The sequence below is a fragment of the Notothenia coriiceps genome, unplaced genomic scaffold (assembly GCF_000735185.1).
Source record: "Notothenia coriiceps isolate Sejong01 unplaced genomic scaffold, NC01 NC01_scaffold00003306, whole genome shotgun sequence".
NCBI lineage: Eukaryota > Metazoa > Chordata > Actinopteri > Perciformes > Nototheniidae > Notothenia > Notothenia coriiceps.
In genome coordinates, this window is record NW_011336007.1 from 437,058 (window position 1) to 450,707 (window position 13,650).

Below are 13,650 nucleotides of genomic sequence, written 5' to 3' on the forward strand. Positions count from 1 at the left end.
GACCGCTGTAAAAGTCTATATGCTGATGCAGATGGTGACAGAAAGCGGCCATCCATAGCTTCCTTCCCTCTGTATTGTGCAGTGTGTGTAGGATTACCTGCAGCTTGGCGTTCTGAGTCTGCAGTGACGTGTTGTTCTCCTGGAGAGACGCAGTCTGCCTCTGCACCGCCACTATCTGAGCCTGCAGGTTGGAGCTCTGAGTCTCCAGTTGTTTGAGCTGGCTCCTCAGCGCCGCCTTCTCAGCCTGCAGCGTGGCATTCTGGGAAAAAAAAAAGATGACAGATATACATAAAGACACTCAGAGGGAACTGCACAATCCAAAAGGTATATGTTTTTTTATTCATATCGGCATTCCTGATGTGTGCTAACTTACGTTCCTCTCCACCTCAATGAGTCGGTCTTTGACTTTCAGCAGCTCTCTGGTGGTTTCATGACTCTCTTTCTCCCATTTACTGACAGCCTGAGGGGCTTCCCCTCCTCTCGGGGGGGAGCTCTGCACCATCCTCTCCTCCTCCTCCCTCTGACGCAGCGCCTCGTAGTTTTTCTTTACCTGAAAGTAGAGGCATAGGAGTAAACATTTAACTTTTTTGTGCCCATTCAGTACAATATAATATAATTCCAAGATGGCTAATATTTAAATACTGCTACTGGGTTGAATGTGAAGTTAATAAACGATAAAAACAGACATGAGTAATGGTTATGTACAAAGCAGACGGGATCCTGTATAGTGTCACAGCTGAAACTCAGATTTGATCTACAGAAGCTTAAACTTTTCCCTACAAGCTTTTGGATTTGAATCTGTTTTGTGTCTGCAAGTTCAAAACACAAATGCCTCCTTAAAGGACAGCAGACATCCTCCACTCCTCTCCTGCCGCCTCATGAATAGATAAACTGGCGATAGAAGTGGAAAAGTGGATGAATAAATAATGTGTCGGCCTTCATAAGCCCTCAGTGTTTTTAGTGCTTTGGACTGCGGGGGAAAGATTTTAGGACACGTTGTTCCAAAGTGGACGGGCTGGAGGATTGATGACGTTTGGCTTCCTGAACTTTTGAAAGAACATCCATAACATTCATCTGCTGCAACTTATATATATATATATATAATCCAATTACTTGTATATAGACTATTCTGCACTGTTTCTATTTTATTTATGTACTTGCACTATTTAATCTGTTTTATTGTGTTGCACTGTTGGAGGAGCCTGTGAACTAAGATGTCCATTGTCATAACTACACTGTAGCTACTGTATGTACACATGCCAATAAAAGCCTTGAATCTTTGTTGGATGTATGCGTTTAAATACTGGGTCTTGTTTATTGTGATTAAAATAAATATCTGTGTTCAATACGTCATAAATCCTGTATGTGTGTGTATGCTTTCTTTGATTAAGAGTATGGATGTGTGAGCTGACCGTCTTGAGCTCCTGGCGTAGCTGCTGGTTGAGGTTGGAGGACTCCTGCAGTCTGGCCTCTAGCGCTGCGATCTTCTCCTCTTTAATCTCCAGAGATGATTTCAGTGTCGACTCCAGTTTTGTTTCCAGGAGCCTAAACCTGAAATTAAATAAGGAGGTTAGCAGTGTGAGTGTGAGTGTGAGTGTGTGTGTGTGTGTGTGTGTGTGTGTATAGTCTAGAGTGTGATCACACATTTGTAATCCTGAACACAGATCATGTTTTATCGTCACAGCCACGGTAAAGCAACGCCAAGACTTCCTGGCAACAGTGTACTGTAGGTCGGCGGTTAGGAGATATTGACCCAGAAAACTCCCACAGGATGATTCTGCAATAGACTCAAATTAAGTAAAGATTTCGACTCCTGATATTAATTGGGCCATAGGGCTCTTATATTTGGGCTGTATCGTTTACTTTGAATCATTCTGATCCGAAAATGATTTACTCAATGTTCAAAAATACATATATAAATGTTCAATATATATAAAATAATGTATTGTATTACATTATTGCCTCTGCATTGGATTATTACCGGATAAGGTAATAATAACTTCATGATTAACTACGACTGAAAGCAGAAGTCTAGGGCAAATAATTGCAAGTCTCTCCAGCGAGAACGTCACAAAATGATTTAAAAAGAAAAGCCAAATTCTGGAAAAAAAGTCACAATAAAAATAAATAAGTGACATTTTGAAAAAAAAAGTCAAATTATGAGAAAAAAGTCAAATTTGAGATGCATTGTGCTCCATGTAGGGGCAACGTGCCTCTGTAAATCGCCATGTAACCGTATAATAAACATATATATATTCTTTGCAAGCTCTTGTGGGGCCACATAAAATGAAGTCGTGGGCCGGATTTGGCCCCTGGGCCTTGAACAAGAGCTTGCAAAGAATATATATATGTTTATTATACGGTTACATGGCGNGTCATTTCTGGTATGATGGACATTCCCTTTCCGGTTTGATTCTCTAGTTTGTTAAAGTGTTTCGGCAAATGTTAAAGTTTTTCGGGAAATGTTAAAGTGTTTGGAGAAATGTTAAATTGTTTGGAGACTTGTAAATTTGTCTCAGTTCTTGTAAAAGTGTTTCCCTAATGTAATTTTGTTTTTATAAAAAGCAATTTTGTTTTATAACATGTAAATGTGTCTCTAGCTTTATAAAGTCTTTTGCATCTTGTTAATTTGTTTTAGTTAATGTTAAATAGTTTTTTCTTTGGTAAAAGTGTTTCACTAATGTAAATTTGTTTTATAAAATGTACATTTGTTTTATAAAATTCACATTTCTTCTCAAGCTTTGTTGAAGCGTTTCACAGTTTGTAAATGTCGTTTGCACTTCTCAGCCACCGTACATTTGATATGGTTAATGCTAAAGCTTAGTGAACCACAGTACCTAGCAGAAAAGCATCAAATGAAATGTGTCTTTCACTTTTTGTTTCTTCATAAATTGTAACAACTTGAGGTAAAATACCATCAGAGGATGGCATTGCTGTATTAGCTAATGTATTAGACACTGTCTTTAAGAAGTGTTCTCTCTGCTCACACGATACATATTACTAGGTGAGATGGAGAATACCAATATACATTTATACGTCCACTGCACTGACGTTGTAGTTCATGTATGAGCTGTTGGAGATGTAGATTGATATGACACAATTAAAGTCCAGAGATATATCTACATGTTTAAATTGGCTTCAGGAATGTTTCCCTTAACCTCGGCAGGAGTGATTAAGAACTTTCTGAGGAACTAGAAACGGATATGGTTTTATTTCAGGGTTGTTTAATGGAAAACCTTGCATAAAACTTTAAATTCTATAATTGTGGTTCGAATGTGACAGCGTTTTCTCTGCCATGCAGAATCTCTGCTCTGTTTTTCTAAAGTGAGTCGGAGCCTTGATGATCTGGGATCTCTAATTAGCTCCCCTTGGTCTCCAACTCATAATGGCCAGAGGTTATCAAAGAAAATATTCTGACAAATGTGTGTGTTTTACATTTTTGTCATGAAACAAAAGCCAGAACTACTCCAGCTTGGAATTAAACAGTTCTGAGGCATTGAACCACATCATGGGGAGTACAAAGTCTCGTTGTTCTGACCATTAAAATGTATGAAATATGTAGGAGTACCAATGTTGAAGTGGCTAGTAGACTTATTCTCCTTTTAGGATCTGGGCTCTATATCTTGTTCCACAGACATTTTGGGTTGAACCCCCCTCAGATAAACCCTATCCTGATGGGGAAACACAGCAGCTGATTGGTTCATTGCGGGCAGTGAAGCGCAGAGCCGTAATTCAACAAAGAGTTTCATTGCCTATTCTGCTCACAGTTTATAGGATCTTTTCAATTAGTATGGTCACTGCCGTAAACAGACCAGTTGCTCTGTGTCTTGTCAGCTTTATGCATCACTGCCTCGTTACAATTAGAAAAAAATGCACTTTAAAGGCCCGGACGCTAAAACACAGGCAGTCATAGAGAGAGTCTGGGAACAGCTGAGACGAGGAGAGAATACTGAGAAATGAACATCTCTCCTATAACAGCTGATAATGATGAACTCTTGAAGGACCAGTCTGATTCTAATGTTCTGACAAACAACAATGTCCAGATCAAACTAACTCCTCTGTGCCACAGAGCTATTGTTGTTCAGAAATTAAAACAGCCACACTGGGTAACATGTTGCTTCATTACCATAAACACACACTGTAGTTTATTTTAACTCAATCCATCACAATGTCCTGCTGCCACAAGTATACTAGAGCACTAAATGTGGAGTTATCCACTGCTGATTGTTTGATAAAAACTACAAGACCAGCTGTGTCAGCAAATGAAAACGCCTTAATGTATTCTTTAAGATAAAGTGTACATATTGACTACAAACCGTATTTGTGACACTTTTTTAAATTATTTTTTTGTTTCCCTGTTAGGGGTTGAGTCAAAACAACATCCTTTGTAGGAAACATCGACACTATCCATATTATAAAAACAAAAACACAAATACAATTATTGTTCAGTCGATCCAATGGCCTGGGATAGGGAAAGTAAAAAGTTGAAGAAATAGTTCAAAGATTTTGATTTTGGTCTCACAATTATGATCGTTAAAATTCTCATAGATGCATTTTGTAACAATGAATGTTTTTAACTAACACATCAAATTCAGATACTGATTAATGGAGTTTTATGGTTTAACTGTGATATTTGTTTTCTTAGATGATTCTCTTTTTGTTCATAAACCTAAGAAATCAGCTTACTATGTAGAAAAATCCAAGTGTCATGTTTGTTATCTCCTTCATTAAATGCTTAAATTGCAGGTACAACACATATTTCAGACTTATTAACAAAGTGTGATTTATGTTCACTTTAACCAGTCTACCGGCAGCATTAATGAAAATAACCAATATTTACTGTAATAAATCTTTCTCTCTCTTTGTGTTGTTGTGATCGCAACATGCAGACAAGGGTTTTTCCCCTGAAGAAATAAAATATACCTTTAATTATGCACAAAGATAAGAGTATAGGGGAAACACTGTGTTTTTACCTTTTACCTTTCGGCTGAGAAAAGCTTATGTGAAATTATCTGTCTGACTAGAGCTAATTTTATGAAACTGCAGATGGCTTTTTCTTGCAATTTCTCATCGTTTAAATGTGGGGCACATTATTTTAAGTATGCGCACAGCACATTTTAACATTTATTGTCTGAAGGGAGATTCATCATGCAGGGCGAGCCAAGAAACCCATGCACAGAATACGTTCACAGGTTTACTACCTTCATAGTAAAAAATGACAAGTGAAGTCAGAAACTGATACTCAGCACGAGCAGCTTATAAAACCCTCTTCATATGAGTTTATAACAACAGTCCTGTCATCTGCTGCTGCAGAGACGGCGTATGGCAGAGGTTTTAATGACAGGAACAAAAACAAAAAACCCTGCAGGTGATACAATGTTTTACAGGAATATCCTTGATGCTTTATGTCCTGTAAACATCTTGCCGGTGCCATGGTGTTAAAAGCCCTGTTAGTAATGACACCTCGCAATTAATTGGCTGATGATGAGGCTAGTTATGATGTAATCTTTCTCGCTCTCTCTCCCCTGCACACAGCCAGCCCCCTCCCCTCCCTTCTCCCTCTCTCTCTCTCCCGTATCCCCACCTCTTTTCTCTGTCTTTCTCTCCTATCCTAACCAACATGGCCGCTAAGTCGGATGGAGCAGCGGTGTCTGTGGAAGATGACAACACGCCCAGGAGCCTTTCGGAGCCGGGGATCCCCGCCGCCCGGCCCCGCTGCAGCGCCTTGGGCGGGAAGCCGTACACGGTGCTGGACTGCTGCTGGGTGCTCTGCGCGCTGCTCGTCTTTTTCTCCGACGGCGCGACCGACCTGTGGCTGGCCGCCGACTACTACCTGAGAGGTGACTACTGGTGGTTCGGCTTGACGCTCGTCTTCGTCGTGGTGCCTTCCGCTGTGGTCCAGGTATTGAGTTTCAGGTGGTTCCTGTATGACTACTCGGATCTGAGCTGCGGGGATGGAGCGGCGAGCGGTAACGGGAGCGGCGCGGCCACGGCGAACGACACTTTGAGCACCAAGGACAGCGACCAGCGCGGCGGTAGCGCGGCAGCGGGGAACGCGGCGAATGCTACCCCGGTTTATACAGCCTCTGCCCCGCCTGCGACGGCAGGAAGAGTCGGGGGCCCCCGGAGGTGCTGCATCGTCTGCATGTGGGTCTTTCAAACCGTGCTTCACATCCTGCAGCTGGGTCAAGTCTGGAGGTAGGACCGCTGGGGTACTGTGGGGAACAAGAGGGGTGTGTGTGTGTGTGTGTGTGTGTGTGTGTGTGTGTGTGTGTGTGTGTGTGTGTGTGTGTGTGTGTGTGTGTGTGTGTATACGTGCTGGTGTGTTTAATGTGCACATGTGAGCATTGTCTTCCAAGCTGGATAGTGGGATGTGTGTGTGTACGTGCTCGCTACATGTGTGTGCACGGCGATGTCCTTTTATGTGCAATGTGCATGTGTGTGCTGATCCCCCAAAATATTACCTGTCCTACTGGTGACAGAAATGTGCAGAAATCGATCGGGACAGAGTGAGAGTATTTTGCCACAATGCTGAATTCGTTTTATTCACACATCACTTACAACAGTGATAGTAAAAATATGAATTCCTCTCCCATGAGGCGTTTTGTCCATCTGCCCTTCTCGTCCTGGCTGTGACAGATTCTGTTCTGAGGTCTGACACACAGTTCTTCCCGTGGCTCCTCTCTCTCTGTCCGGACATGCTGACAGGAATATTAGCTCTGTGCTCCTCTTCTCCTCATCTGGCTGCTTGTCATGTTCTTGAAACTGAATATTTTCTTCCTCCACACGCAGGCAGATTGATCTTATGTAAAATGAGAGCATCCACGGGCAAAATCTTTAAAGCAGCATTCCTCCCACAACACATCCAAACTGATATCCTATCCTGTGCTTTAAACTATCCATCCCCCCATTGTAAGGTTTTTTTTCTTTAATTGTAATTGCTTAAGAGCCGGGTTTACTTGATTGTGAGTCAACTTCAAACATTGTGAAACATTAATGACATCACCAGGTTGTCAGTTTAACCCGCATGTTATACGCATGAAACCACACATGCATATTAAACAAATGAAATGAAAATATCCATTATAAGCATACAATGACAGAAATAGCAACTGTAACTTGTACTAAAAAGATAAAATGACGTTAACCATAATGACCAGAGTAAAGTATTATGAGCAGCAGCCGGGCTGTTAGTCAAATTCACTTAAGTTAAAGTCTGAGCAGTTTCTGAAATCATTCTCGACTGAGACCAAATGTTCATAGTTAACGGTTCAGTCCTTTGGTGTATTATGTAATAGTGTTGGTTAAGGAAACAGAAAATACTTAATTTGCTTAAATGTCTTAATAGCAACTCTCAAAATGGTATTATACATATAAAGAACGAATTATTGATTATTTTACTTCTCTACATTTATTTGGGTTATACAAGTTTTCACTTTAACAGGTAAGATACAAACATGTGATAGGTTCAGGTTGTCCATGGGAACATTCGGTTTGCAGTTCAAGTTAACGGATCCCTTATGACACAAGTTTTAAAACAACACAGACAACAGGCACATCTTTGAAAAGAGTACCCCATGCATGCGCCATCACATTTGAAACCCCACGAGTACAAACATGAAAGAACCAATCACTTAAATAAAAAGGCGGCGCTTCCAAAGCAGCTATGTGACGCCGCTACAACACAAGCTCCTGAAATACAATGAAATGATAAAGATTAAACCAGTAGCTCCAAACATGTTTGGCTATAGACACCTTACAAAAAAAGCAGAGACAATGCAGTTTAATTTTCTGAAGAACAAGTACTTTAACTTACTGAAAAAGCCCATGAGTCCAGAACAGACTTGAGTAACACCGTATTACTTTACAAGATTCACGAACAACAATGCAACCCTCTGCAGTACATAAAAAAAACCCACCCAAGTAGTCACCAGCTAGTTTTAAATCAATGTGCAGCGTGAGTAGGGATTTTCTTTTTTATTGAATATGATATTTTCCAGCAGCAGTTCAGCAGGAAGCTTTTATTTTCTGCTTGTTTGTGCCCTCCTTCCCTTTTATATCTTCTCCCTTCCTATTTTCTTTATATTTTTGCAGTAAAATTAAGTACTTCACCTCTGTCCCCCATGTTTTGTCTAATTGTTAGCAGCATGAAAGCTAACATTTCAAACTCAAAGGAGCTTGATTCTACTCATTGTCAGGTTCATATTTGTATATAGTGCCTCTACTGTGACATGTTTCCATGTTTTAATGTTCAAAAAGCTCCTTAGCCAATGTACAATATGCAAGTGTTACATAGTGAGGTCACTATGTTACAGAAGTAAACAAAGGAGTCCATGGAGGCATTCGAGGGGGGAGGGTGGGAGAGAAACTCCTTCTGGAGGGAACTTTGGGATTTTAGCATTTGCAAACCATTAATGCACAAAAACCTATATAACACACAGGAAAGCGAAAACCCCCAAAAGCACAATAGGGTGGTTTTTAAACATTGACCATTACATGATCCATTTATCCTGAGTTGGTGTATTTAAGGCACCATATTGTAATCAAGTTTTTAATGATGACCCTTTGTAACCACACCATGATGGGACAAAAACACTGTTTACAAAATGAAGAGGGCAAGCTGTCGGTGCCTTTTGAACCGGACTTGTTGTTTTAAGCTCCTTTAACAGAGGGGTTAAAAGTCAAACTCAGTGGAGCAAATCAAGAATAAATGCCCTCCTTAAAAACATCTAAAAAAAAAAAGCGGGATTGAAGAGATAAAACACCTCTTGTTATGTTTGTAGTGATTTGAACCCTTCAGAGAATTGAAATCGTTTCTCAGGGAGAGTAGACGGGCGTCCTTGAGCCCTTTTGCTCCGGGCTGCATCCTGTCTCCTGACCTCTCTGTGAAGGCAGAAGAAGCCAGAAAAACTAAATATTTTACAAGATGTTACATCAACTGATTCAAAAATAGAGCATTTGGGAATTTGCACGAGTATAATTACATGCAGACTCGTTAATGATCTGCATTAATGAACAACAATAAGATGCCGAGAGCCAGAGAATGAGAATGAGTTTGTTTTAATGTTGAAAGCCGGGAGAGTTGGACAGAGTTTGGTTTGACTGGGATTTGAGACTCTGGTTTTACATTTACTGAGTTCAGATGTACTCAGCACCTGTGGAAATGCTTTAGAGTTTCACCTGCAGCCGAACATCCCCATCGCAGATTGTTGTGTCCTCCTTTGTGATTCAAATCCAATGTTATTAAACATCGCAAACAAAGTATAAGGTCTCATTTCACATCTGGACCACATGACTTCTTCAACAAGTCAAATCTCACAGTTTGAATCGTATAGGTCAAATGCATTTGAATAGTTATACCATAGCTATATGTTAGCTCGGTCAATCCCCTATAAGATAACATTATTACTGTACATCCTAGCTGCTTGGGAAATACAGAAAAGAGACAAATGCTAATACAAAACGAAAAATTGTGAAAAGAAAGTTAACCTGTCTGGCATTTGATGTACGTTTCTTTGTTATCACACTTATAAATAGTTACATTGGATTAGGGTTTGGTGTAGTCAAATATCAGGTTGTTAATTGCATTTGTTTATTTAAAACATACAAGAGATCTAAGTATTTCGATGCCCACAATCCCATCATGTGTATTTCTCTGACAAACTACCTTTTGTCAATGTCAATAATAATGATTCTCTTTCAGTAGCACAGATGTTTGCATTGTTAAGCTGTTGGAGACGCACACATAGTCTAGGGAGAGGACTGGGATGGATGGTTGGTTGCACAGCGTGTCTGACTACAATCATCACCAACCAAGTGAAGTCTAAACCTCAAAAGAGATTTAGATAGAAAATCTGAAAATACTCACATAAATAGATTTTTGACTAAGAGTCTTAAGAAGGTACTCACAAAAGTCCTATTTTGTCAAACGTATGTGAACCCCTGAAGATTACACCCTTTTGTATTTTCGGCTCTCCACATGATTTAGTAAACTGACTGCAAGGATTTGCTGCCATTGAGCCTCAAGAGCAATAGTGAGGTTCAGTGCTGATGTTCTGAGATAAGGGCGGCTCTCAGTCAGACTTCCAGTTCATCCCAAAGGTGGAGGATGGAGCTGATCTCTGCGATCTGTGCAAGCAAGGCATTTCTTATGGGCTCTGTAGTGCACCAGGCACAGTGATGCTGGAACAGGAAACTACCCCAAACTGTTGTCCTCAAGTTGAAAGCACACTGTTGACGGTAATGTCATTGGATGCTGCACATTGCACTCAATTATCTAAAAGTCTGCCAGCTTCTCCTATATTGTTTCCTAAAATGTCCAATGATTGGATACAATTAAAGTTTTGAGGATATTACTTTGGGCATTTTTGAATTGTGCTATTAAAATATAAAACTATTAATTTAGATAATCATTGTAAGTAAAAGTAAAAGTACATTCTAGTTGCATCCTTATAAAAGTAAAATGTTGTTTTCCTGGCAAAGTATACGTTAGAGATGATGTTATATGTATGTATGAACACTGACCTTGTGGGCTTGGATTTGGCCACATCTTCGGATTAAGATTGTTATAGAAATGTTAAAACACGGAAATTATAATAGTTTTTATCAGAGGTTTCAGCGTATATCCACTAAGCCCTTGTTTGTATAGTATTTAAATCACTGGGTAGAAGAATAATCCCTGTTTTGGCTGACTTTCTTTCTTTGTCTTGCATCTCTCTGTCAGTCATTAAGGGATAATCCTTATAAATAATAATAAAGAAACACACGAGCTAGTAGGGATTACACTTTGTTGTATTTCCCCTCCTGAATATTACAATAATGAATTCAAGTTTATCTCATAGGAGAAACACAGACCAGCATTCAGAGCCACAGGACCAGGATAAATCCCAGAATGCATTGCAGTATAAAGACAGGTTAGACTCAAGGTCGACTCACCTTTCCCCGACTGGAGACTCGCGCTCCGCTGTTGATATCGCTTTTTCCATCGACATTTAAAATCCACAGCTGAAAAGCAGCAAGGTCACATCTCTTTATCTGTGGGTTGTTGAAAGGCATTCTGGGAATTGTAGCAAACCTCTCACTGAAGCTGATGAAGCACTTTGTTAGAAAATGGCTTCACAAAAGGAGTGATGTTAGCCCTTTGTTAAGTTTCATACACTATAAAATTATCAATTGATGTTTTGCTTTAAATGTTTACAAAGGATTATGAAAAAACGCTTTCAGTCGTTTGGGTACGGATCTACAATAAATCCTCCCTTATTGAAGGTTACAGTGTTTAGTTTTTGTTGAAATTGTTTTAAGGCACAATCAAGCCTGCAATAATTGCAAGTATCTCCTTTTCACATCCCTTCTATGCAATCAAAGTGCAGAATATTTGCTTCTGTTTGGCGAAGAACGTTTTGGATCCATTGGACTCCTTTGTTTACTTCCATACCAAAGTGACATCACTACGTAACACGTGTGCTCTTATTGGCTGGCGCTCCAACACATTGTCCATAGGCTAAGGGGCTGGACATCTCTAAGCCGTTGACCAATCACAACAGAGCTGGCCAGCTAACCAATCAGAGCAGACTGGGCTCTGGTTTCAGACAGAGGGTGATAAGAGGTGCTGCAACACATGCAGTATGAGGAAAATAAAGAGCTTTTTGAACATTAAAGCATGGAGACATGTCACAGTAGAGACACTACATACCAATAGGAACATGAAAATGAGCAGGAATTTGATCAAATTATATGACCATTTTGGAGTATGTAGTTTGTGTTAACTTGTTATACAGAGAGGCATTCCCATTATTTGTATCTGCTAAAAAAATATGCAATGAAGACATTCCTTTGTTAGGGTTTTATAAGATGTATTAGAGGAATTAAATCAGAAAGACAGGAAGCCTAGTGTAAAGACAGATGGGCAGACAGGAGAACAGGACAGACTGACTATCAGCTTCACTCTCAGGCCTGGAGTTTAATGGTCGGCCAGCGTTGCAGTTTTTAGGACAATCGAATTGGCCCCTGCCTGTGCCAGACCAGATCAATCAATCCCAGAAGTAATTGAATTGGTTCCAAATGGTCACTCAGCTCAGGTGGTCTGACTGTTAGTCGTGTCCGTCCGGCCGCAGCTAATAATCAGCGCGAGTGGCTAACTGGCAGCCTCAAAGTAGCTCAATACGCTGAATCATTCAAATGTGTGTGTGGGTGTTCATTGAGGGGTTGCTCCACTGTTCATTCACAAATGAAGTGACTCAGTGATTATTGCTCCTACTTTCTTTTTAATTTGGGGGCCTGTCACTTAGAGAACTAGCGATAGGCCGGCCGGTTGGCAGAACGAGAATGAAAGTACACATCTGATAGCAGGTCCTCCTGACAAATCGTTTACCTTTTTATAACATGGATATAATGACATAATTATGGCGTGTTTTTTAAAACATGAGATCACATAAGAGCAGATGTTATATTGTGGAGGTCTAAATCAAATTCAGACTGAGCAAAAATACTGATATTTGAAAAATAAACTTGTGGAAACACTTTTCAAAACATGACAATTCTGGTCATTTACCAGCACTTTTAAAAGAGTATTCCTACACTCTGGTACTTCTACTTTTAATCACGTACAAGATCTGAGTACTTCTACTTTTACTCACGTACAAGATCAAAATACTTCTACTTTTACTCAAGCACAAGATCTGAGTACACTACATATGCAATATAAGACAATATTAGCATTTTTGTTTTTACATATTAATGTAGTTGCTGTTCTTCAATAAGTTGTATTAAATATAATCTATAATGCAGAAGAACGGGAACAGGTCTGGTGGTTTTAGAATAGATAACCTATTTTTGGAAAGCACTGAAGTCAATCGGAGCATTTTGAGCTGAGCCGACTATGAACGTCTTTTTTTAATGCATATTAAACATTGTTAATAATTACAGAAACAATGGAAGGTCTTTCTTGACTTCTGTAATAACTGGTTGTCCTGGGTGAGGACTGTGTGCCCTGCCTTTAGCCTGTGAAGGAGTGTGTCCTCTCTGAATACCGCACTGATTGAGCTCCTTTAGCAGTGATTAGTTTTTGTTATGTTTCTGATGGTTTAATTCAGGCAGAACATTTGAAATGTTGTGTGGATGTTTGAAGTGGTGGAGCTTGTTCTGAAGCATTACACAACTAGTGAGTAAATGCTGCGACTCGAAAGGAAAATAAGACCGTCATAAGGTATGTCTCATGAAGTTGTTTGAGGTTTGAATTGATTTCAGATGGATCATAACAGACACTTAAGTGGATTGCTGTTATTTTGTGAAGTGCAGTTGTACCGCATCAGGCTGTTCTCATTCACGGTTTGTTCCAGGGAAAAGTAATACTCTGTGTTTTCTGCAAACATCACACAGAGTGACACTGTCTGTGTTTGCAGGAGGTCACACTGGATGGATGGGTCAAACAAACACAGGACTTGAGATCAGTGTTAGTGCTTTGGGTGAAACCAAAAGTCACATCTGACTTGCTGTGTCGTTCTTTTGTTACGTAACTTAACTATTGTATAAAGTCAATTCCCTTCAGTTACATAACAGTTAATGGAACAGAAACATCATCTTTTTCTAAACATAACCAATGTGTTTAACTGAAAAGGGTTTGCGTGGCAGGATCTACGGCGCGTTGCCATT

General features: G+C 39.9%; 1 protein-coding gene across 1 annotated transcript in view; it reads right to left on the reverse strand.

The window, feature by feature from the left end:
• Nucleotides 1-5,622, reverse strand: part of LOC104941290 (girdin-like) — a 28,807-nt gene extending 23,185 nt beyond the window's left edge. Inside the window, exons 1-4 of the mRNA XM_010766372.1 lie at nucleotides 5,585-5,622; nucleotides 1,413-1,551; nucleotides 374-550; nucleotides 98-259 (exon numbers count right to left, since the gene is read on the reverse strand). Of these exons, the coding sequence (XP_010764674.1) occupies nucleotides 98-259; nucleotides 374-550; nucleotides 1,413-1,551; nucleotides 5,585-5,622 (516 nt within the window). The remainder of the gene's footprint in view (nucleotides 1-97; nucleotides 260-373; nucleotides 551-1,412; nucleotides 1,552-5,584) is intronic.
• Between the last annotated feature and the right edge of the window lie 8,028 nt (nucleotides 5,623-13,650).